Raw genomic sequence first — 22,987 nt, forward strand, 5'->3', positions numbered from 1 at the left:
CACACAAGACCCACGTGGGGCTGGGGGGTAGCTGTCAAGCCCGCTCTTCTTGCATGGGAAAGTGAGGTAGAGAGGAGGACAGTTCACAGCCAGAGCTCTGGGTCCTGACACAATTCTAATACCCCTTCTTGTATAATCCAACTAAGAACAGTAAAACCATAGAATGAGGAAATGCACAGCGGCAGTGGATGCGCCACCTGGTGGCCATGCCTGGTACCGCACCGCCTGGTACCACGCTGCCCGGTACTGGCTGAGGTCAGCCGGCCCCACACCTGCCGCAGGACACACTCCTGGTCCCAGTGAAAGGCCCTCCCCACCCAGCTGGCGGAGGCGGGGGACCCCATTACCTCACACCACACAGTCACCACATGACACGGCTGGAGGGGGCGTGGGGGGTCCTTTCCACAGTCCCCAACCTCGAAGGAGGCTGCAACTCGCAGAGCCTGACCAAGGGTGACAAAGCCTGGCCGAAGCCCTGCCAGTGTTCTGCTCCCCCCGGGGCTCATCTCCCCAAACCTCAGTTTCCTCATCTATGAAATGGGGCTGGTGGCACCTCGGAAGGCTGCCGCGAGGACACAGGAAGGGGCGCAGGAGTAACCCTGTCGGCCCTGGGCCAGGGAGCTGGGCTCCGAAGCCATGGACGTGGACTCGGGGAGCACAGGCTCTGCCTGCAGAGCTGGGGCCTCGGGCTAGAAGCCGCCCACCTCCAGGCACCGTGCGGGGGCTCTCAGCACATCGACGGAGTCGCGCGGCCATCACCACGGTGAACTGCAGGACACGTCCATCCCGAAAGAAACTCCGTGCCCTTACCGGGCAGCTCCACGCCGGCCTCCTCCATTCCCGGCCACTGTCGTGGGCTCTCGGTGGCTAATCCGTCTGCCTGTTCTGGATGTGCCAGTGAGCACGACAATACGCCGTGTGGCCTTCTGCTCGGTTGGCGTGCGCGCCGGCGTCCCCCCGTGTGTCGGTGCTCCGTTTGTTTTTATTGCCAACTACTACTCTGTCGTCGGCGAGGCCAGATTTTATTGCTCCATCCATCAGTTAGTGGACGCGTGAGTTGCTTCCCTCTCCGGCTGTTATAAATAATGCTGCTGTAAGTATTTGTGGTGGGGGGTTTTCACTTCTCTAACGGTAGATTTATATATAAACTAGATTCTATATACTTAGGAGTGGAATTGCCGGTGACCCTCTGTTTAACTTTTTGAGGACCGGTTTGGTGGCTGCACCCTTCTGCATTCCCGCTGGCAACGCATGAGGGGCCCACTTCGTCTATATCTTCACCGCCAACATTTGTGGGTCATTTTTCTTTTTATTATTCGGTTGTTTGTATCCCCTCAAAATGTGTATGTTGAAACTCTGATAATCCCCAGGGTGACGGTATTTGGAGGTGGGGAATTTTAGAGGTAATTACAACTCAATAAGGTCATGAGGGTGGGGCTCTCAGGACGGGATTAATGCCCTTTTAAAAGGGGAAGGGCTGACATCACCCTCCTGCAAGCACTCGTCAGGAAAAGGTGATGTGAAGATGTAACTAGAGAGCCACATGCAACACGGAGGACACTCACCAGATACCAAATCTGCCAACAGCCCCATCTTGGACTTCCCAGAACCAGGAGAAAGAAATGTTTGTTCAAACCAGCCAGTCTGTGGTCCTATGTTATGGTAGCCCAAACTGGCAAATTGTAGGAGCTCTATATATCTTTGGGATACAAGTCCCTTATTAGATTTATGGTCTGCAAATATTTTATCCCATCCTCTGGATCTGTCATTTTTAAAAATCTTTTTTTCTTCTGGATTACAGACTTACAAGAAGTTACAAGGGAAGTGTAGCGGTCTCCTGACCCATCGCCCCGCTTCCCCCAATGGTGGCATCTTAGAGAACTAGCCCATTTCCAAACCGGGAAATAGACATTTTCACAATGTCTCAGGTGACTGCAGACTTTCCCAGCTTTCGCCAGCGTTCATGCCTTTCTCATTCATGGGGCCTGAAGCTTTTCCCTTCTCCTCTCTGCTGTGAGGAGGATGGGAAGACAGGGCTGTGAGGTGCATCACGGCAGCTGGGGGGGCCGCGTGCTCCTTCCCCCCAGTGAAGACCCTGTGCTTCCTGGGCCTAAGATCACACAGACACCTCTTGCTGCAGAGCTGGGGTCATAGCGGTACCCCCGGATCCCTCCGAAGATTCCCTACCAGATGGCGTGTTGTAGGTAGGGACTCAGGTCCCATTACAAGAAAAACCACGACCTCAAACAGCCTCTCCTGCTTCCCAGGCTCCAGGCTCCAGGGTTTTGGAAGGTATTACTTTAATAACTGAAGCATTTCAGAGGCAGGCTCCAGCTACACCCCCCCCCCCCCCCCCAGAGGATGGCCTGCCTGGGGCTCCCTGTGCCCTCTCTGTCCCCCTCTGGGAACGGAGAGAGGTAATAGATAATCAAGGGGACACTGGGCAAGTGCCCTGGGCAGGATTCCAGAAATCACTGACCCTCGGGAATCTGGGGGTTATGGATCTGTGGATTGGAAGTACAGATCACAGAAAATAACTAAGCACAGGAAGTGGGAAGAAGGCACAATCCTAAGGCTCCTTCCCCTCCCCCAAGTGGCAGCTCAGTGGGGCCCCCCAGGCCAGGTCTCCTGCTCCCACTGTCCACTCCAGAGAAAGGGGGTCACCCAGACACGGCCCCTAGGGCAAGAGGAAGAAAGTTTCCCCTGAGTTGGGTGCTGCCAAGAGGCCGAGGCAGCGGCTGTTTGTGGCCCAGGCTGGGCGCACAGGGCATGCATGTGCGGGTCCCTGCCGACACGCTCTAGGCCAGGCACAGTCGTGAGAAGAGTGAGCCTTGGGTCCAGCAGGAAAGGCTGGGGGAGCTTTCCAGGGCTGTCCTCAGGGTTGAGCGTCCTGCGACTGGCCCTATGGCCTGGGCCTGACCCAGGAGGTGTCCTGCTCCCAGCCCCTCTGGGACCTGAGAGGGACAGTGTCAGCGGCAGGGAGCCCAGGCCCCTCTGTGTCAGTCAGCTCAGGCCGCCACCACAAGATGCCTCAGGCTTGGGGCTTAAACAACAGAAACGAAGTTCTCACAGTTCTGGAGGCTGGGAGGCCCCAGATGGACATGCCAGCCGGTTTCTGTGAGGGGCAATATCGTGGCCTGTAGATGTGGCCTGCTTCCCTCTGTGAGCGTGCCCCTGCGGTCTCTTCTCTAAGGGCGCTAATCCTGTGGGGTCAGGGTCCCACGCTTCTAGCCTCACTTAACCTCACTCACCTTCTTGGAGGCTCCATCCCCAAATCCAGCCACACTGGGGGGTTAGGGCTTCAACCTAGGAGTGTAGGAGGGACGTGGTCCTGCGTAGCAGCCTCCACATCGGCCAAGTTCACAGCGTACCAGCTGCTCCGGCCTGAGTCTCCATCCCTGCACCGAGAGGGAGTTTATTGGTACACGAGTTATACGTGACCCGTCTGTATGCTCTGGTCGGCGACTCCAGATCTGAGCATTCGATAAATACGCTTGTCACATCTTTTCACAGCAGGGGTGGCGGGTGGGGGGCAGCTGACCAGAGTTTTAACAAAAACTTCCAGTCCATACGCCACGCCTTAAATTCAGGAGGCTTCTACCGCTACTGCTCCATGCTCAAAAGGCTGGCGGAACCACCACCCAACTCAGAACTGGATGAGAAGCTTTATCCCCACGAGAGAGTATTTGGAGACAAGCCAGGGTCCATGATGGCAGGAGTTGGGTTGGGGGGGGGGTTGTCTAAAGTTTGGACCCCACCTGGAATTTCACGCTAGCTGATCTCAAGGACACCAGCTCAGCAGCTAGCCGGTCTGGCCATCCGCAGAGGTCCGGGTTGTGTTGCGAGGGGAGCAACCTGCGCCCCCACCTGCAGGGCCAGGGAGGGATGGACTCATGGACCAGAGACCCCGGGCTGCAGCAACGCCTCCTGGCAGTCACACAGCACCGAAACTGCAACAGACATGCTGGAACAAAGAGGAAGCTTTCAGGCAGCTCCCCCCGCCCCTTCCCGTGAGACTGCAGAGGGCTCTCCCCCACTAACTCCAGGTCCTCTTGAGTTTACTTCCTAAGTGACCCCAACGTGCCACCTCCTGCCTCATCCTGGTCCAGACCTCCATTACCTCTCCCTGCCCAGGTGACAGTCAGCAGCCTCCAGCTGCCTCTTGACCTCCTTCCATGCCCCCAGCTCATTCTCTGTGTGGCAGCCCAAGGAACCTTCTAGAACCTGGCACAAGCACTCTCTTGTTCAACGGCCCCCTTCCCACGGCTCCCACTGGATGAGGCCCAGATGCTGGCTGAGGCCCTGAATGGCCTCCTCCTGCCCCCCTTCCAGCCTCATTTGAAACCATCGCGGGAGCCTGGGTGGCTCAGTTGGTTAAGCGACTGCCTTCGGCTCAGGTCATGATCCTGGAGTCCCTGGATCGAGTCCCGCATCGGGCTCCCTGCTCAGCGGGGAGTCTGCTTCTCCCTCTGACCCTCTTCCCTCTCATCCTCTCTCTCATTCTCTCTCTCAAATAAATAAAATCTAAAAAAAAAAAAAAAGAAAGAAACCATCTCCCCCGCGCTGGCCAAGCCCCAGCTCCAGCCTAGCTTCTCTTGGTTCTCTCCCACTTCCTCTTCTGCCTCCTACCCCTCCCCCGTCTGGGCGGGTGCCTGAACACTTAAGGGCTGAGGAAAACACAAGTCAGTGTGGCCCAGGAAGAGAACAGGGACCAAAGAGGAAGAAGCCAGAGCTTGGTGGGGGTGGGGGGTGTAATCAGAAGAGACTTCTGGGAGGAGGCGGCATCTATGGGACAAACCGGATTCTGACAGAGTGAGCTGTGTGTAACCCGGGGGTGGGTAAGGGCCTTCCAAGAGGAGGGCACAGCCTATCTGGGCAACAGTAAGCGTCTAGTTTGACTAGAGGCCTCACGGAGGGGTGCAGTGACATGCCCTTGAACGCTCACGTCATCATGCTTGAAAAGACTTCCAGTTTTACTTGTGCAGGAAGAAGAACATCTTCCTTTCCTTCTCCAGTGTTTTACTGAATGCTTTCCGTTGCCCAGGTTCTGTGCAAAGAGGAATCCAAAGGGGAGCCAGCCCCAGTCCTCACCTTCCAGGCCCAAGGCTTCCGGAAGCTGGCTAGTGAACAGATGGGAGATCTCCACAGACATTGAGCCTAGGCCCCAAGCCGTTCCCCGTGTGGTTTTCCTTCACAAAGACAACGCAGGCTAAACATCTCTGAAAGGAGTTAGCTAGACCAAGATGAAATAAACGCAGAGAGGGGCGCCTGGGTGGCTCAGTCGTTAAGCGTCTGCCTTGGGCTCAGGTCATGATTCCAGGTCCTGGGATCGAGCCCCACATCGGGCTCCCTGCTCCGCGGGAAGCCTGCTTCTCCCTCTCCCACTCCCCCTGCTTGTGTTCCCTCTCTCGCTGTGTCTCCCTCTGTCAAATAAATAAATAAAATCTTTAAAAAAAAAAATTAAAAATAAATAAATAAATAAATAAACGCAGAGAGCACTGGAAGTCTGAGATTAAATCCAATTTGGAGTCATCAGACTTTCCACAGCGTCCTGAACCTCCCACACCAGAGAGTCCTCCATCTTTCTGCTCGCCTCCCCCACACACTGAGAAGTCTGCACAGAAAGCTGAAGCACCATCATCATTTCCAGGGCCGCTCACCCTCTCACCAGATAGCTAATCTCCATATCCTGGTGGTGAACGCGATCTTCCTCCACTCTGCAGCTTCTCCACCCCTTATCAGTCCTCTCTTCTGCCTCAAACACAGTAGAATAACAGAAGGGGGGCCGGGGCAGTGAAGGAGAAAGAAAAATTTTAATATTTCACCAGAAATTTAATATTTTCATCAGAAGTTGTCAATAAACGACAAATCAGATGCAGTCTTTCTTAATGAAATATATCTGAATTCTCATGCTTCTGAGGGTTACCTAGAAAATGGCCTTCCTTAGATCTCTGGCTAGGAGAAATCTCTTCCTCCCCCACCCCCTCTATATTTCTTCCTTTCATAAGGGAATTATATTTATTACTTTCTATCATGGCGATGTGTTCTGGACTGTGAAATCCTTAAATCCTGTGTAATCTTCTGGTTCATCTTTGTTTTTTTTTTTTTAGAGAGTGGGAGAGAGAGAGAATCTTAAGCATGCTCCATGACCAGTGAAAAGCCTGACCCGGGGCTCAATCTCATGACCCTGAGATCATGACATGAGCCAAAATCAAGAGCCAGACGCTTAACCGACTGAGCCCACCTAGGGGCCCCTGAATTTTACCTGATTGAGTTGGTTATTTTTTTTAATTCCCATAAAAATTATCAGGCTTTGTTCTAGGATGTACTTTCTGGGTACTCTATATAATAAACCCCAAATCATGAGGTTCTCCATTCTGGGCTTCTAGGAACAGGCCCTATTCCTAACCTGTGTGAGTTCTGAGGATCGTTAGCTCCAATCCACGCAGAGGGTTCTTTCCGCCGGCCTTGGGTCTTTTCCCTACACGCCTGTAGCTATGGGCACTCAGCTGAGTACTCAGAGAAGATCCTCGGCAGCTCTGCAGTCTTCTCTCTCTCATCTTCCGTGGGCTACACTGTGAATTCTAGTCACCTTGGCTTCCCTGAACTTCCAGCTGCTTCTTCTCAACTTGGGGAGCCCCTTGGGCCCCACCTGTGTTCCCCCTCTCTATCCTCAGCCTGGAGACTGTCTGCGGGCAATAAAGCGACAGCAATCACAGGGTTCACCTCCTTTGTTCCCCATCTCCAGGGAGTACTAACCTTCATTGCTTGATGCCCAGCATCTTGAGAACTGTTGCTTCATTGATTTTATCTTGTTTTTTTAAGGTTTTTTTCAGGCAGAAAGGTAAATCCAGCCCCTTTACCCCATCTTGGCTGAAAGCAGGATTCCATATCATTTATTTGGATAAATGAATGGTGGTAAGTTTGTATGATGGAATATACAACCACGAAAAGGAATGCTTTAACCAGAAGATTATATATTGCATGATTCTATTTATTTTAAATGTCCTGAATAGGCAAATCAATTGTCAGAAAGTAGATTAGTAGCTGTCTAGAGTTGGGGTATGGGAGAATTGGGGGTAGTGGTTAAAGGATATGGGGTATCTTTTGGGGTGATGAAATGGTTCTAACATGGATTGTGGTGATGGTCACACAACTCCATGAACACACTGAAAACCACTAAATTGTACACCATACGTGGGTGGATTGTATGGTATGTGAATTTCAAAGCGCTCACAGAAAGAAAAAATGCACTTGGCAAAAATCAACTTTGAAATCATGCCAAGGGGATATCCAGGGGCAGAAGGATCCTCGGTACACAGATACTGTTCATATGAAGCTTAAAAACAACTCCCCAGACTATGTTCAGGGACGCAGAGAAGTGCTCCTCACTCTGAAAGCAGGTTCTGGTCCCTCCAGAAGAACACAGACAAAAGGAAGAGGCTGTGGGCTAGGGAGGGAGGTCTGAGGGGGGGGGTATGGGGCAGAATCCTCTATACTTATCTCTAGGTCTGAGAATTTTCTTAATAGGATTACTTGTCAGATCAATCACGGCACATCCGGCTGACATCAGTCAGGTGCACCTGCCCCCTGTGCTGTCCCCGCCCCGTGCCCAGGCTCTGACTTCCCGTCACGGATGCAGAAAGAACACCAAAGGTTTAAGAACCCAACCTTTGCCGCTTGAAGCTTGTTTTTGGCTTCCTCCAGAGTAATGCAATTTTGCAATCACCCTTGCACGTGCTGGGTCTCCCCCAACCTTCCAAAAGTCCGGGAAAACCTACCGAGCTCCTAAAGACAGCCACCAGTGGAACCATGCGGAGTGCTCCTCTGCGCCTCCGCCCAGGGCCGCTCTGCCCTCTCCTGCCTGCCCTTCCCCATTAGCACAGCCACCCCCCACCCCCCACGCCAAGAAATGCCAGGCTCCCAGTAACCCCCACCTGCAGGCCACACACCCAGCAGATGCTGGTTGAACCACTTCTCGAAGCCATCCCCTTACCTCCAGTGGGTGTCCCTCTCGGAGAGCTCACCTTCCAGCCAGCCTCGTGCAGGCTTGGGGCTGAATCAGGCCTGGCCCTTTTGGCAGCTGGGGAGCAGAGGGCCCCACCACAGGTAGGCGGGGGCTGGGAGCAGGGCTGCCACTCAGAAGACCAAGTAGCCCTGGGCCCTGCATATACAGGGCTCTGCCCAGCTCCCAGGCCTCTGCTCTCTTCCATCCCTCTGCCTGGGACTGTTTCTCTGAACCTAGCATCTCACCTGCTCATTCTTTTTAACTTTTAAAAACTGAGATGTCACCTCCATCAAGAAAAGCACATAGAACAGATATACAGTGTTAACAAATCATTCTAAAGAGATACCTGCTCACCAGCAGTCGGGTCAAGAGACAGAACGCCTAGCTGTTCTTTAAAAAACACCTCTAGGGCTGCCTCAGTGGCTCAGTTGGTTGAGCGTCTGACTCTTGACTTCCACTCAGGTCAAGATCTCAGGGTCTTGAGATCAGCCCAGGGCAGGCCCCGTGCTCAGCAGGGAGGATGCTTCTCTCCCTCTGCCCCTCCTCCCTCTCTCTCTCTCTCAAATAAATAATCTTTAGAAAACACCTTTAGACGTTATGAAACGTTTTGAACGTCAAGATAGGCACAGAGATTAAAATAGCATCCACAGACCGTCCACTGAGTTCTATGAACCTCTAAAGGTTTTCCTTACATACATAAAACATTTGCTTTAAGAGGCAAAACATTACAGCCCTTCGGGTACCCTCCAGCCCTTCCTTACCCTCCAGTGGTGGCCAGGGTCCTGGTCCAACATTCCCACCACTGCTCTGTGAACTTGTACCTCACACAGAAGTGCAGCCTGAGCTTGGGCTGCATGATTTCATCACCCTGCACACTCGTCCTTCCCCATTGTGCTTTGCCCGCAACAGGGGTTTGAGATTGTATCAGCATTGACGCAGGTGGCTTTCTCCCACAGAGAAAGTGGATGAGCCAGTATGCTGCTGCCCGAATTCACCTGCAGCTCCTGATCTCATCTCCTGGCGAGGACATTCGGGCTACGTCCAACTCAGTGTTCCGTAGACTACGAGCCAATGCACATTCTTGCCCCCGTGACTCTCAATGTCACCACCACGACTTTCACCAGCACAAAAACTCTGGGTCTTCAGGACTCCCAAAGAGTGCCAAATTGCCTTCCGGGGGGGGCGGGCCAATGTACACCCCCAGCCTCGCTAACAAGGACCCACAGCTTCTTCGCATTTCAGCAATTAGCAGACTGTAGGTGTTGCGGGGACCAACTTGTTCTATAGGTCTCCAGATTAGAGGTCTCTGTCTTCCTCCAGAAGGCCTTTCCCGGTCCCTGCTGCTCTCCCAGGAAGAGCCAGCATGTCCTCTGTGTACCCACAGCCCAGTGGGCGCCCCACCCCAAGCCCCGGTCATTGTCTCCTTCCGAAACCTGCCTCCCCCAAGAGACCATGAGGCCTGTTCCTTGCTCCCTGCAGAGGCCCCGAGATGCAGTCAGCAGTTACTGAATGCTCACAGAATGAATCGAGTCCAGCCTTCATCTCAGATCAGGACCACAAATGTACAGGAAAGCCCCCAGCACAGGATCTGACCTTAGTAGATATTCTAGAAACATCAGTGCAACCAGCCCGTCGGCAGCCCAGATGCCACCCGCAGCACATGCATTTGGGGACCTCCAAGCAGGGTCTCCAGCTCTGCCTCTGGAACAAGCTGGGGAGGGGCATGAGGGCTGAGGGGAGACTTTAGTGTGGGCTGTAAGACCCAATAAGAGAGGGCAGCGAAGTCTCTAGGCGCTGGCTGTTCTTTCTGCGGCAGCCTTAACATCCCACAGAATTTCACGACAGTGATAATTACTGCCTTTCATATCATTTGGCTTTAACTTGAGCCAAGAATGGTGGCATTTGACATTCAAATTTTCTTTTTCATAATTTAAATCTACACGAGACCCACTCGCCATTCATACCATTCTTAGACGCTCATTTTCCTGCTGTCGAGCTGGCTCCTGGCCCAGAGCTCACAGCGAGGGCAGGAGCAGAGCGAGGACCCTGCTGCCGGGTCTGGAGCCCACTCCTCACTCGTGGGCCGCAGCTCTTCGCTCCCAACCCAGGGAGACTCTGTCCCCTCCCTTTCTACACGATTCCTGGACACTATTAGCCAGGGCCCAGCCATGCCTTGTACTCAGAGCATTGTTAGGAGACAAACACGTAAGGAGTAAAATGTTCACGAGCTCAGAGTAAGAACAATGGGCTTAGATTTCCTGAGTAGTCACCGCGTGCCAAGCTGCACAAAGAGTTTTCCATGCAGCAGCTTCACAGCCGTGGAGGGCAGGTTACGCACAAGCTACAGGTGAAACGCTGAGGCTCCGAGAGGCCGAGGAATAGCTGGGGATGGGCAGGCAGGTGTAGACCCAGCTGGGGCCCCACACCTGTATCCTATGAGTTGGTCATCAGCACTGTCACCTGCTCGCCTGATCAAAACAGGGGCATTGGATATCCAGCTATCGACAAACCTAAACCAGGGTGTAAAGACAATCTTTTTTTTTTTTTTTGAAACATACGTTGTTTCCAAACAGAGCATTCGAGAACATTTAAGCTTAACAAAATCCGTTTTCGATTCAATGCAAGCCTTTTGTGAAGTGTGTTATTTTTAACTTGTTATTGATGCAAAGTGCGCCTAATTCACTTAATTGTTTCTGAATTCATGATTTAAAACCCAGGAAGCTGCTTGGAGAGGAATGGCCAGTATTATTGATGGCAGGTTTGTACTGGACTCTGGCCAGCCGCAGCTGCCTTGCTCTTGAACAGGGTCCCAGCCCTCAGCTGAGGCTTTGGGCCTCTGCCACTCACCAGCTGGTGGACATTGTCTTCTGAGGTCCCTGGACTTTGGTCACCCGCCGCTGCTAAGTCCACAAGGCGGGACTGGCAGCCTTCCCTGCTTGTACCTACTCGTCACCCTGGGCCCCTCCCCACACCAGAGCAGGGCCAGGGGAGCAGAGAGGGAGGTGCAGGATGGTGCTGGGGGTCTAGCGAGGGCTCAGTGGACGCGCCATGCTCATTCATCAGCGTTTACTGACCGCCCGCTGTGTGCCAGGCTCAGGGTGAGCCTGAAGTGGGCAGAAAGGAGGAGCCACGCTGCTGTCCTACAGGAGGGGGAGGTTTGGGGACACAGCTGGCTGTTCCGAGGGTCTGCCTTTGTCCCAGCCTCTGCCTCCCCGTGTGACCTGGCCCAGCCCCTTTTCTTCTCTACCTCAGTGTTCTATTGTGAATCCATAGAGACCCCCACTGACGATCCATGATCCCTGAGGGTCCTTCCAGCTCCAAGGCAGCCTGCCTGTGCCCCATCCTAGCTGCCCTCCACTATCTCTGCCCGTCACTGGGCTCACCTTCCCTCTTCCTGGGGCCGCTGAGGACCGGGACGAGGGACCCGAGCGCTCTCCCTGATAGCTCCTGAGCCAGCCTGGGAGAATGCTTGTGTCTGTGGAAAACATCACAGCAGAGCCTCAGCCCGGAGCCGTTGGGCAAGTTGTCCTTAACCTCTCAGAGCCTCAGTTTGTGGATGTGAATCCTCACAACGGACTGTTATTTCCTCATGGGGCTGTTGTGAGGATTCATTGCCTTTGATGATGCAGGGAAAGTGTCAAGCGCAGTGCTGGACCCAGAGTGTCACCTTCATGAGCTCTTGAGACACACACAGTGGGTGCTAGATCAGCCCTGTTGAGTGACAGCTCCAAATGATGCCTGTTGAGCTCCTGGCACAGAGTAGGCACCTGTTCTATGAGGGAATGCATGAATTTGGGAACAGAGCCCAAACCGCCACCCCACCCCCAGTGCTTGCGTCCACCATCACAGGTGCAATCAACAGAAAGCTAACCTGCCCCTCTCAGAAGATGAGTAAGGAAAATACCTTCCCCGGAGGGCTTTGAGCTTTGCATGCTGCTTAAGGTGGGCTGAGCGGCTAACGGCAGGGCTTTCGGAGTATGTATTTCTCGGCAGGGAAAGAGAAGAAACTGGGGGTTCTTCTAAGGCCGCTGAAAGTGCCTGATTTGGGGACTGGTATTAAAGTTCCAAAGGTTCAAATCATTGAGGCTACAGCTGGCGAGGGTTGGATTCGATCATCTGAGAGATCCAGGGAGTAGCCCAGTGCCCCAAACCTCACAGGTCTGGCCTCACCTGGGCCGTACTGACTCAGGCCTGGCTCCCACCTTTGGGGGGTCTTCCTTTGCCCCTTCTTTGCTACCAGGTTCCGTTTTTCAGTTGCGTGCCTCTCCCCTTCGCCAGCATCAAGGAAGTAAGGAGGTGCCTGGGAGGGTAGTCAGGACTCAGAGGAAACAAAACTGGATTTCCAGCCTCTAGCCTCACACAGGGCAGCCTGAGGTCACCTGCTGGGTACCGTCGGGGTGCAGGAGGGAGCCAGGTCCCAGCCAGCTTGGAGGGGCCAAGGAGGAGGCAGGTGCATGGTGGGTTGCAGAGGGGCAAACCCCCAGCCTGCTGACCAAGAGCTTCAGAGGGAAGTCCTGGAGCCCACTAGCCCCTCCCACCTTGGCAAATGCGACACACCTCCTTATTTCCTGCTATTAAAACCTGCGATAAACCTCCCAGCTCATATCAGCTGTGCACACCTTAATAAGGAATAAATTGAGGAAATGTGACCGAAATGTTGGGATGAATGCCAGAGACTGGATTGGAGATATGGACTAGCCCCGGGACCCTGTTAAAGGTCAGGGTAGATATCTAGATGTATAACCTTCGCATCCCTGAGCCTCTGCAAAATGGTCCTCCAACACCTGCTTGCTGGAACTTTTCCCCAGGGACTAACTTTTCCCCAGAGGTGGGTTAAGAACACAACACAGTATGTGGTGCAGAGCGGGTCCTCCCAGGCCTGAGCCAGCAGCAGCGCCCGCCAGCCGGATGACCGCCAGAGGGCGCTGTAGCCCAGCCAGTCCGGGGCCTTCTCTCCCGGAACCTCTGGGACCCGAGGTCTGGGAGGTACAGGCTGGTGACTTTGCCTTCCAGGGTGTGGCCTGTTCAGCGCAGCGTTTCCTGACTTCACTTGGATGACCGGGCAAAATGCAGGTTCCTGGCTCTCGATCCCGATGCAGCTTGGACCCTCCGGGGAGCTCTGAAAATACTGATGCCCTGTCCTCCTCCGGAGATCACCGTTTTATTAGACCAGAGGCAGCCCAGGCATGGGGCTTCCAACGTGCCGCCAGCACTGAGACCTGCTGCTTGGAACTTGGCATGGTGGCCATGTCCCATCGGTACGCGAAGTACACCGGATTTGGGAGCCACTGCCTTATAGGGACTTGCGCGGTCATTCATTCACTCATTCACTCATTCACCCCTCTCTGTAGCCCCGCCTTTGCTTCCGGACCTCTGGGTGCCTTCCTAAGCTGGCACATGGAACTACAGGGTGGAATCATTCTGAACCTTTCTCTCTAACTTGCTCGTTTTAGTCCCTCGGCCTTGCTGGTATCCAGTCAGCTCCCCTACTGCTGGGCTTTCTGCTTACTTCCCAATTAATCTATGCAATGGCGGGCATCCTGGGCCAGCCTCCTGGGGCCTGTGGGTGAAGGTCCTCTGCACCGCTCTGCCTAAGAAGGGGGAATGGCTGGGACAGGGGACGGGTGCCTCGTAGGTTTTCATCCAAACTGCCAAGTGGCCCCCCCCCCCCCCCGTAGTCCAGTGAGAAGCCCGGCTGGCAGGCCCTCCGTCCTGAGCATGTTCCATCCCGTTGAGGGGATGGAGTCACAGTGGCTGCTGATTACGGAGCATATTTGTGTGTCCATGGGGTACACTTACAAACCTCATCCTCTCCCACACACAGCGGCACGGTTATCCCCATTTGACAGAAAAGGAAGCTGAAGCTCTGGGAGGTTGTCACTCACTGAGGTCACCAACTAGGGACACTAGGGATTTGAACCCAGAACCATCTGACAGCAGAGCCCATGCTCCTGCCGCCCAGCCCTCCTGCATCCGCGTTACCCTGCCCAGCTCTGACGGCGGGGCCTGGCGTGCAGTGGGCACAGCGCTCCACCTGGCCCTGGCCGTGGGGGCCGAAGGCTCTGCTGTTTGCACACCTGCTTGGTAGGTGGAGGGGAGGAGCCTGCCTGCTTCTAGAGGACCCCCAGATTCCAGGGAAAATGTGGCTCGGGGCCCAGCCACGAGAAGCATTTCCTGAGGCCGTTGGGTCAGGCCTGGCACCTCCCCAGCTCTGAGAACAGGCCCGGAGGCACTCAGCCTCCAGCCTCCCAGGCAGCTGGGCGGCATCCCGGCGGCTGCTTCCCTGTCGCCATCCCCCGGCTGCTTGAGGTGGGCCTCACAGGCCCAGCCCCTGCCCTTTCTTGGGCTTTGCCTGGCACCGTGGGGGACCAACATCCATCCTTAAGGGGATCCCCAGAACCAGGAGCTCCTCCAAGCAGCAGGATTGTCTCATTTTATAGATGAGGGGATTGAGTCCCAATGAAAAAACTTGTGGATGGCAGAGTGGAAACTCAAACTCCAGGCTCCTGACTCTGGGCACCATGTTCTCCCTGCCGCCCTCCACTTACCCCTCTCCACACAGGAGGAAGCTGGGGTTCTCGATGCAAGGCTCTGCCTTGGAGCTGACGGACAATGGGGAGAGCCTTGGAATTCAAACACCAACCAACCGTATTTTTGTTCTAAACCCACTCTGGACAGCCCCAGGGGAGCTCTTGGCGCCTGTGTCGGGGACAGGGGTGCCCCAGCACATCCCATGCCCTGCGGGCTCCCCCACCTGACTGTGAGCCCAAGGGACCAAGCCTCACTTCCGGGCTTTTCCCTGCCGTAGAGCAGAGCAGGGATTCAACGAGAGCGTTTCCTGAAGAGGATGGCTGGTGAATGGAGAGGGGAGGGGGACTTTAGCCTGTCTAGGGAGTTTGCCCCGCCCATCCCCACAGCCCCCTCCCCTGGCCAGCACCAGCCCCACCTCGTCCCACCTCTCTCCAGCCTTGGAAACTTGTACCTCAGCCCAGAAAAATGAACTTGCTGGAAGTCTGCTGCTGGCTGTCAGGGCCAGCCAATCAGGTGCTGGGGCACTTGGCCCACATCTAGGGCTGGAGGGCCAGGGGCTGGCCCAGAGGGGCTGGGCCCTGGAGAGCAGGGGAACAGAGGGAGGGGGAGCCAGAGAGTGGGAGACCCTGAGGTGGTGGGAAGGGAGAGCTGCCCAGGCTCAGGGGTCAGGGCCGCCACCTCTGACTCCTGGAGCCCCTGTCCTCACTGCACCGCGGGCACACTGGAGCATGGCCCTCAGCCTCGACACAGCCACTCAGCATTTTCTCATCCTCTTCTCCCTCCCTGCTCCCCTCCCCTTCCCCAGGTAGCAAGGACTCTAGAACTCTAACACAGGCTCTTCTGTGGCAGGGACAGGAATACATAACAATGAGAAGTGGAGTTCCATCTAGCATCACCTTGCCTTGTCCCCATTTTACAGACGAGGAAGCTGAGGCTTAAGACGACTGACATGCCCACGTCTTTTGGCTACTCTGGGCTTTGAGTCCAGATGGGCCTGAGGCCTGAGCTCTATTTCCTTCCTCTTCCCTGTCCTCTTCCCCAGTCTGGGCCAGCCTCCGAGCCTCTGCTCACACCTCTCTGCCCGCACTCTCCTGACACATTGTCTGCATCTGGGCCCACCTCCTCCCATCCATCGCCCCACAGACACACTCAGGGATCCCTTCAGCCACCCAGAAAAGCCTTCTTCTTCAGGCCCAGGGCCCAGGAGCCACAGGAAACCCATAAATACAAACACATTTGCATGAAAACCCAGGGGTCTGTGTCTGTCGCTAACAGCTCGCTCAGCTTCCAGGACAGGGCTGCCAGAGGTGGGAGCAGCTTCCTGGGACAGCCGTGTCCCGAGAGCCAGGTCAGTACCATTCGGTGTTTATTTAGACACACAGATAAAAGAACCTGGCGGTTCAAACAGTTTGTGATCCTTTTTCGTTTTTTTGTTCCGATATATATATGTGTGTATGTGTATATGTGTGTATATATATATATATATTTTAAAAAATCAACACATCACCAGTCCCCCATACGTTTCTTCTCTACTGAGCAATATATACAGCCTATTATATATATATGTGTGTGTGTATATATATATAATATATTTTTTCAATAGATAACTACATTCAAGTAATGAAACACAGGATTTACAATTTCCCTCTGACGGCAGAGGAAAAGCAAATTCACACACAGTTCACAGAAGTACCATAAGAGCCCAGTCAGACAGGAGCTGAGGCCCCTCTTGGGGGCCAGGCAGCGGCAGCAGCAGGAACCAGACAATCACACTGTTGCTAACTGTGGGAGGCGGGCAGGTGCCGATGAAGGGGGACGCCGCCCAGCCTGCTCTGTCCAGGCTGTGTGGGCAGGCCATGCTGGCTGACCCAGGCTCCCCGGCTGGGCTGGGCTGGGGGGCATGTCTGGAATCCTCACTTTTCCAGGAATCTCTCAAATTTGGGGTTCACAAAGGAGAAGCCAGCGAATGCTGTTTGGTCCATGGAGTCGATGAGGTTCTTGTCAGTGTAGGAGAGACGTGCCTTCTCGTTCAGGAACTCCTGGTCGAAGTTGCTGTAGTCTCCAGGGGACTTCTGCGGGCAGAGGGAAGTGGCACATGAGCGGGACCCAAAGGGCGGCCCTCCAAAGGTCCCCGAGTTCCCGAGACTGCCTCCCACACACCTCAAAATCCCTGTGGTGCTGGGCCAGGCCAGAGCTGGCCTTATTAAGAACAGAAAGAGAGACAAACCGTAAGAGACTCTTAACTCTAGGGAACAAACTGAAGGTTGCTGGAGGGGAGGTGGGTGGGGGGATGGGGTAACTGGGTGATGGGCATGAAGGAGGGCTCGTGATGTGAGGAGCACTGGGTGTTATACGCAACTGATGAATCACTAAACTCTACCCTAAAACTAATAATACGCTATATGTTAACTAACTTGAATTAAAAAAAAAAAAAAAGAGAGAGAGAGGGCAAGTACAGAAAAGGAGTCTCTCCTAACAGCCTAAGAGGAGCCCAGCTGGACAGTGGATCATCCCCCCAAGGGGATGAAGGAAGCCAACAAAGAGCCCTGGGCCTGGATAAGGAGAGGTGGCATCATCCTGAACGGGACTCCAGCAAACCACAGCCCATGAGCAAACCCCACCCACCACCTGTTTTTATAGGCCCCAAGAGCTGTAAGAACAGATTTCACACTTTTAGTGCTTAGGGAAAAAAATCAAAAAGGAGATTAATATTTTATGACATGTAAACATGAGATGAAACCCAAATTCCAGTGTCCGTAAGTGAAGTTTTATTCATACAAAACTATACCCATTCATTGACATATTTTCTATGGCTGCTTTATTGAGACCGTCTGGCCTGCAAAGCCTAAAATATGTACCATCAGACTGTTCCAGGAAAAGTTTGCCAACTCTCTGCTTCTGAGGATACAATGAAATGGGAATAGAAGAGATCTCAGGCCGGTGGCCTTTAGGCCAAACTAAGCAGGCAGGTACAATCATTTTGACTGGCACTGGGTTTTAATGAGATTTGAGCCAGTTACTTTAAAATTGGGCAATTTGACATAAAAATCCAGATTTCTGGCTTCTTTTGAAAACTGGCAGCCTTGGGCCCGTTTCCCGGCGTGTGCACTCCTGGTGTGGAGGTCCCCTCAGACAGCTCACCCTAGGCCCCCGACCATTTCCCACAGACCCACACACCTGCCCTGTGCTTCTTGGTGCAGAGAAAGAAATCTACCCCTCTTTCTATCAAAAGCAAGAAACTGTGAGCAGACTGTGTGATTTTCCTCCAGCCAGCCTGGCCCAGTAATAAGGTGCCCAGCCCAGGAGGCCCCCGAATTTCAGCTCCCTGGAGCTGGGGACGCTCTCCGGCCTCAAGAGACAATTCGGGGCACATTACACAAGCTGCCGGGGGGTCCTGACAGAGAGAAAGCCAGAGGGAAGAGCTGCGGTCAGAGAAGGGCCACGGAGTCCAACTCCTTATCTGAGAATTCTGGCCCCAACCTGCCTCTGCTCTCCTGCTGGCTCCTCTGTAGATTCTGGGCCTCTGTCGGAACATCCCTCCTCCATCTGGAACGCCCCCCCGCGCTGCCCTCCCCGCCCCGCCCAGATCCCGCTTCTTCTCAGACCCACTCCGTTCTTTGCATCTGGGCTCCTGCTGACAGACTCCCCCAGTGACAACTGATCATTTGTGGTCTTGTGACAGTTCTTGCATTGTTGTCTTATATCATAAACAATCATCAGTGCGCAAGCTTCTTATCTCTCTGAGGAGCTCGAGCTCCTCTGGCTCTGGGCCTCCTGCTCTGTGCTTTGCACCCAACACTCAGCATTTCCAAGATGTACTGGAAGATGGATTGGGTGGATGGAGGGAGGGAGAGGCCTTAACTCTGATTCCCGAAGCATAGTCCCCTGCAGACGGTCTACTGACGGGTGGCTGGATCTACAGTTCCCACTGTTAGTTGACTGACTGACTGACTGACTGAGGGGGGTTGTGCGGTGAGAACACAAAGGTAGAGGCAGAGACAGAAGGTGCTGGGGCTGCCAGGGAAGCAGGCTTGCTGGAAGAATGGAGAGGAGGAAAACATGCAAACGAAGCAAGAGGAGAGGCAGGGCCTGGACGGCAGTGGAGGGCAACAGCAAGTGGGTGGCCCCCACAGGAGTGGGATCACCTACCACTTTGGGCTTGAAGGGTGGCTCCACGGCCCGTTTCTCCAGCAGAGTCCAGTTGATGGTCTTGAAGAAGGGGTGGATTTTGATGTTCCCATTCACTCCCAGCCTCTTGGTTGTATCCCTTTCAAGCAGCTGCAACCCAGCAGGGGCCCTGGTTAGCCCCGAGGACGTCGGGAAATCCAGAGCCTCAGCGAACCCCAAGCAGGCCCAGGGGTGTCCAGGCGGGCCTAGCCCAGCCCTGTAGCCCAGCCCAGGGCCTCTGGACCTGAGAGGGTCCTCTCTGGCCTGCTACCCTCCTGGGTCCCCCAGACATAACAGGCCATGCAGGAGGCCTGCCAGGACTTTCTGCCGTGGGCCTGTGAGCAAAAGCAGTGGTGTTTACCGGGTGTTCACGATCTGCCTAGCACAGACCCGAGTACCACACGTTTATGTTCCCTTCCCCAAAACTCTGCGAGGCAGGTTCTCCCACAGCCTCCATTTGGCAGATAAGGAGACAGACTCAGAGTTTAGCTTCAGGTCTGTCTCCTGACCCTAAGCTCATAATCACTGTACCAGGCTGATTCGGCGCGGTGGACTCAGGAGCTCTTGGGAACGTGGAGAGCGAGCAATACCCCCAGTGTGTTAGGACCAGAGCATCAGTGAGGCTGCCATTCCAGAGACGAGGGGCTCCTGGCCTACCTATGACCCGCATGTCTGCTGGGCCCTGACCCAGCCAGCCTGGCCCAGAGTCTCCCACCTTCTCCAGGATGTCCTTGGACTCTTTGGTGATCCAGCGGGGATAATGCGGTGTGTCCACACGGATGGACTCAAAGAGTTCGTCCTCATCGTCACCATGGAAGGGGGACTGACCAATGAGCATCTCGTAGAGAAGGACTCCAAAGGACCACCAGTCCACGGAGAATGAGTACTTCAGGCCCTGCAGGATCTGGGGCAGGAGAAGGGGGGCCGGAGCTGAGAGGAGCCCCCGAGCGGGAGGCCTGGCCAGGCTTCCTCATCCTCCCACCTGTGGCTCGGGACTGTCTCCCACCCTCTTGGGACAAGGTATCTGAGCGGGCTGGTGACCGGGAGGATGCCCACTCACCTCAGGGGCGATGTAGTCAGGAGTGCCACAGAAGGTGCTAGCCTGTTTGTCGCCGAATATGTTCTCCTTGCACATCCCAAAGTCGGCAATCTTGATGTGGCCATCCTGGTCCAGCATCACGTTGTCCAACTTGAGGTCCCTGAGAGGAGGCAGGAAAGGGAGTCACCGGGGGCCAATTCCCCTCCTCTCCTCCCAGCCCCCATGTCTCCATTTCCAACGCTGTAAGCCTAGGACCTCCCCCAGGGGACAAGGGAATGAGGAAGAGAAAAGGAAGCCAAAGGAGAAAGAGGTGCTAAAAACAGGTGTTTCCTGCAAAACACCTGCTGCTGTGCCACGTGCTGAATACACACCACCTGACTTCCTAAAGCCCACACTGAAGATCAGAGAGGTGACGTCACTCGCTCAGGGTCACCTAGCTAGCGGTCAGCCGCGGACATGGCCCTGGGCTTGGGTTTGCCTGACTCCACAGGGGCAGGGACCAGGTCTGTTTTATACAGTTTGTGGTTTCAGTAGATAATTGATGCACATGGAGTACCAGAAAAGGGCAAACAGCAGAAGTCCATCTTCACTAACCTCGGTAACCAGACCCACCCCAGAGCGGTCCTAGGCACGGGCAAGCACACTACAGTGTGCAGCTCCCCGCAGCACCTTCTCAAACCCAAGCGCCAACATTTGATCCACACTGTCCCATGAGTTCCATTTCCCCTTGACAAGGCATCTTGGCTTTGTCCCACACCAGTGCCCAGAGCTCAGCATCAGCCTTATTGATGGGGTCCCTACTCATTCACTGCAGGATGGGACTGTCATTTATTGGGCGAGAACTGATGGAAGCCGGCCCTACTGACAGCTCAGATGGGGCTTGGGAGCAAGATTGATCGCTCCCAGGAAGGGAGACAGCGTCCCAGGCAGTTCCACGCTCCCGCCAATGGCGCCAAGTATGGGCAACGAGCTCCCAGTCCCTGGTGCTGGGCCAGCCTCAGCAGAGGGGCCACAGGAATCCGAGCAATGGAGTAGGAGGCTTAGGCAAATACCCAACTAAAGCCTGACTCCGAGTGGAGATGGGGCCATGGCTGGGCTGGGCCTCACGCAGAGCATTTTGGGGGATATGATGGGGTTGGAGCTTTCCCTCCTAAAACCCCCCCAATACACGCCCCCCCACCCCCACACCTGTAAATGATCCCTTTGCTGTGCAGAAACTGTAGTCCACAGACTATCTCGGCTGCATAAAACCTGGAGGACAGAGAGAGACAAAGTGTTCTGGGATTTCTATGACCAGTTCCTGCTTCTCCCTGGGCCCCCATCCCCGCCCCCAGGGTCAGGAAATGCTGCAAATAACTCCATGGACAACCTGGGCCTGTATCAGGCAGGAACAGGCTGGCAAACAAGGCTAAAAAGAAAATGATGAAGGAAAAGCTCCAAATGAGACAATGCTCTGTCCTAAGAGTGTACACCTTTATACAGATAAACATATGTGCACACACACACACAGTTGGGGGGTACATGCCCGTCTGGGGGCCACACACCAGGGTCCTGTGTTGTACAGCATCACCATCTGCAAGGCTGCCCAGGCCCAGGCTCAGGGAGGGGACAGGACCCTGGCACATCTGTGTTGTGACACTAGCCACTCACTCACCATCCATGGCTTCCCATATGCTGGGGACAGTCCCAGCTACCCCAAGTCTCCCCATCCCCAGCTCTAGCCCAGGCTGACTTCTCCGGGGAGAGGGAAGAAGGAACAAATGGTAGACCAGCAGTGCGCTCCCCCCCCCGCAACAGGGCCCTCACATACATGGCACGGTAGAGCTCGAAGCGGCCTTTGTCCTGGATGTGGTACATCAGGTCCCCCCCATTGAGGAACTCCATCACAAAGAACAGGTGGTCCTGCGGTCGGAAGAGGGGTGAATAGGGGCACAGCAAAGGGCAGAAGGCTCTCTACTGAGGGCCACCGAGGGCAAGCCCCAACAGGAAGTAGGGGACACCTCTGCCCTGGAGGACCCGGGGGCGGGGGGGACGTGGCCCTGCCCCGGGGGGCTGAGGGAGGGGCTGTGGCTCCAGAGGCAATAACAGTGGGAGAGCCGGGCACCTTGGTCTGGAACGTGCAGAAGAGGTGGGTGAGAAAGGGATTCTCCCAGGCGAGTGCCAGCACCCGCTTCTCCACCATGGTGCACTCCACATCATCATCGATCAGAACCACATCCTTCTTGAGGGCCTTGATAGCAAAGAACTCCTTTTTGCTCTTCAACTCTGCGAGCAGCACCTGATGGGCAGGCAGGATGCTGAGCAGGAGAAAGCCAGGCCAAAGGGCCAGGGTACCACAACCCCACCCCATCAGGAAGAAGCCAGGTAGGGTGGGGATACAGGTGCCCTTGCTGGGCCCAGGTCCCCTGAGCTGCCCCAAGGCCCAACGGCCCCTTACCTTTCCAAAGCTGCCTTTGCCCAGGACCTTGTGGAAGGTGAAGTTCTCAATGTTGCACCTGGTGCTGCCCTCCCAGATCTTGCCGTAGGTCCCGCTGTCTGCCCAAGAGATGGTGCTTTAGACTCAGGTCTCTATCTGCCGAGTCCCCTCCCTTGGGGCCAAGGGGTGGGGTGGGGTGAGGGGCCTCAGAGAAGAAGGGGCTCCCTCTCCAGAGGTGGTGCCTCCTCTCAGGTCTTGGCCATGGAGGGAGGTCAGGCCCCCATCTCGAGTCCTCGTGGGGAGTGGGGGCTTTCCTGGGGGAAATGGGCTCAGCTTCACCTGGGACAATATCTCCAGAGACTCCTGGCTTCCTCTCAAAATTCTGGTAGATTCCAACAGTCTCTGTTTCTGATTTCCGGGCGGGTCTCTGGAGGACGGGATAGAGGTTGGGGAGCCAGACAGTCATACCATCATCAGGACTCCCAGCCCAGAGGGAGGACCCCCACCATCCATAACTCTACTCTCAAAACCAATGGGGGCCAGCAGGGGCAAAGCCCAGGACCTCCAGGTAGTGCACGTGCACGTGCGCGTGCACGCACACACACACACGCACACACACACTTCCTGTGGCACAGGGACACCTTGATGGTCTGGAAGGCACCGATTACAAACAAAAGTTTTGTACACTGAGCCCCACCCTCCCAACCACTTACTCAATAGATTGTTATTTGTGTTGCCTTCGCTTGTAATTGATTCTAGAATTTTACCTTGAAGTTTTATGGCATTCCTCAAGCCCCACCCACACCTCTATAAACACCCCCACCCA

At 54.8% G+C, this 22,987-nt stretch overlaps 1 protein-coding gene across 1 annotated transcript in view; it reads right to left on the reverse strand.

The window, feature by feature from the left end:
- Nucleotides 1-15,895: 15,895 nt before the first annotated feature.
- Nucleotides 15,896-22,987, reverse strand: part of PRKCD (protein kinase C delta) — a 28,570-nt gene continuing 21,478 nt past the window's right edge. Inside the window, exons 11-19 of the mRNA XM_021694936.1 lie at nucleotides 22,501-22,588; nucleotides 22,183-22,280; nucleotides 21,850-22,023; nucleotides 21,556-21,647; nucleotides 20,934-20,996; nucleotides 19,767-19,905; nucleotides 19,422-19,610; nucleotides 18,689-18,817; nucleotides 15,896-16,611 (exon numbers count right to left, since the gene is read on the reverse strand). Coding sequence (XP_021550611.1) covers nucleotides 16,453-16,611; nucleotides 18,689-18,817; nucleotides 19,422-19,610; nucleotides 19,767-19,905; nucleotides 20,934-20,996; nucleotides 21,556-21,647; nucleotides 21,850-22,023; nucleotides 22,183-22,280; nucleotides 22,501-22,588 — 1,131 coding nt within the window. The 3' untranslated portion in view covers nucleotides 15,896-16,452. The remainder of the gene's footprint in view (nucleotides 16,612-18,688; nucleotides 18,818-19,421; nucleotides 19,611-19,766; nucleotides 19,906-20,933; nucleotides 20,997-21,555; nucleotides 21,648-21,849; nucleotides 22,024-22,182; nucleotides 22,281-22,500; nucleotides 22,589-22,987) is intronic.

Source organism: Neomonachus schauinslandi, chromosome 1 (genome assembly GCF_002201575.2).
Source record: "Neomonachus schauinslandi chromosome 1, ASM220157v2, whole genome shotgun sequence".
NCBI lineage: Eukaryota > Metazoa > Chordata > Mammalia > Carnivora > Phocidae > Neomonachus > Neomonachus schauinslandi.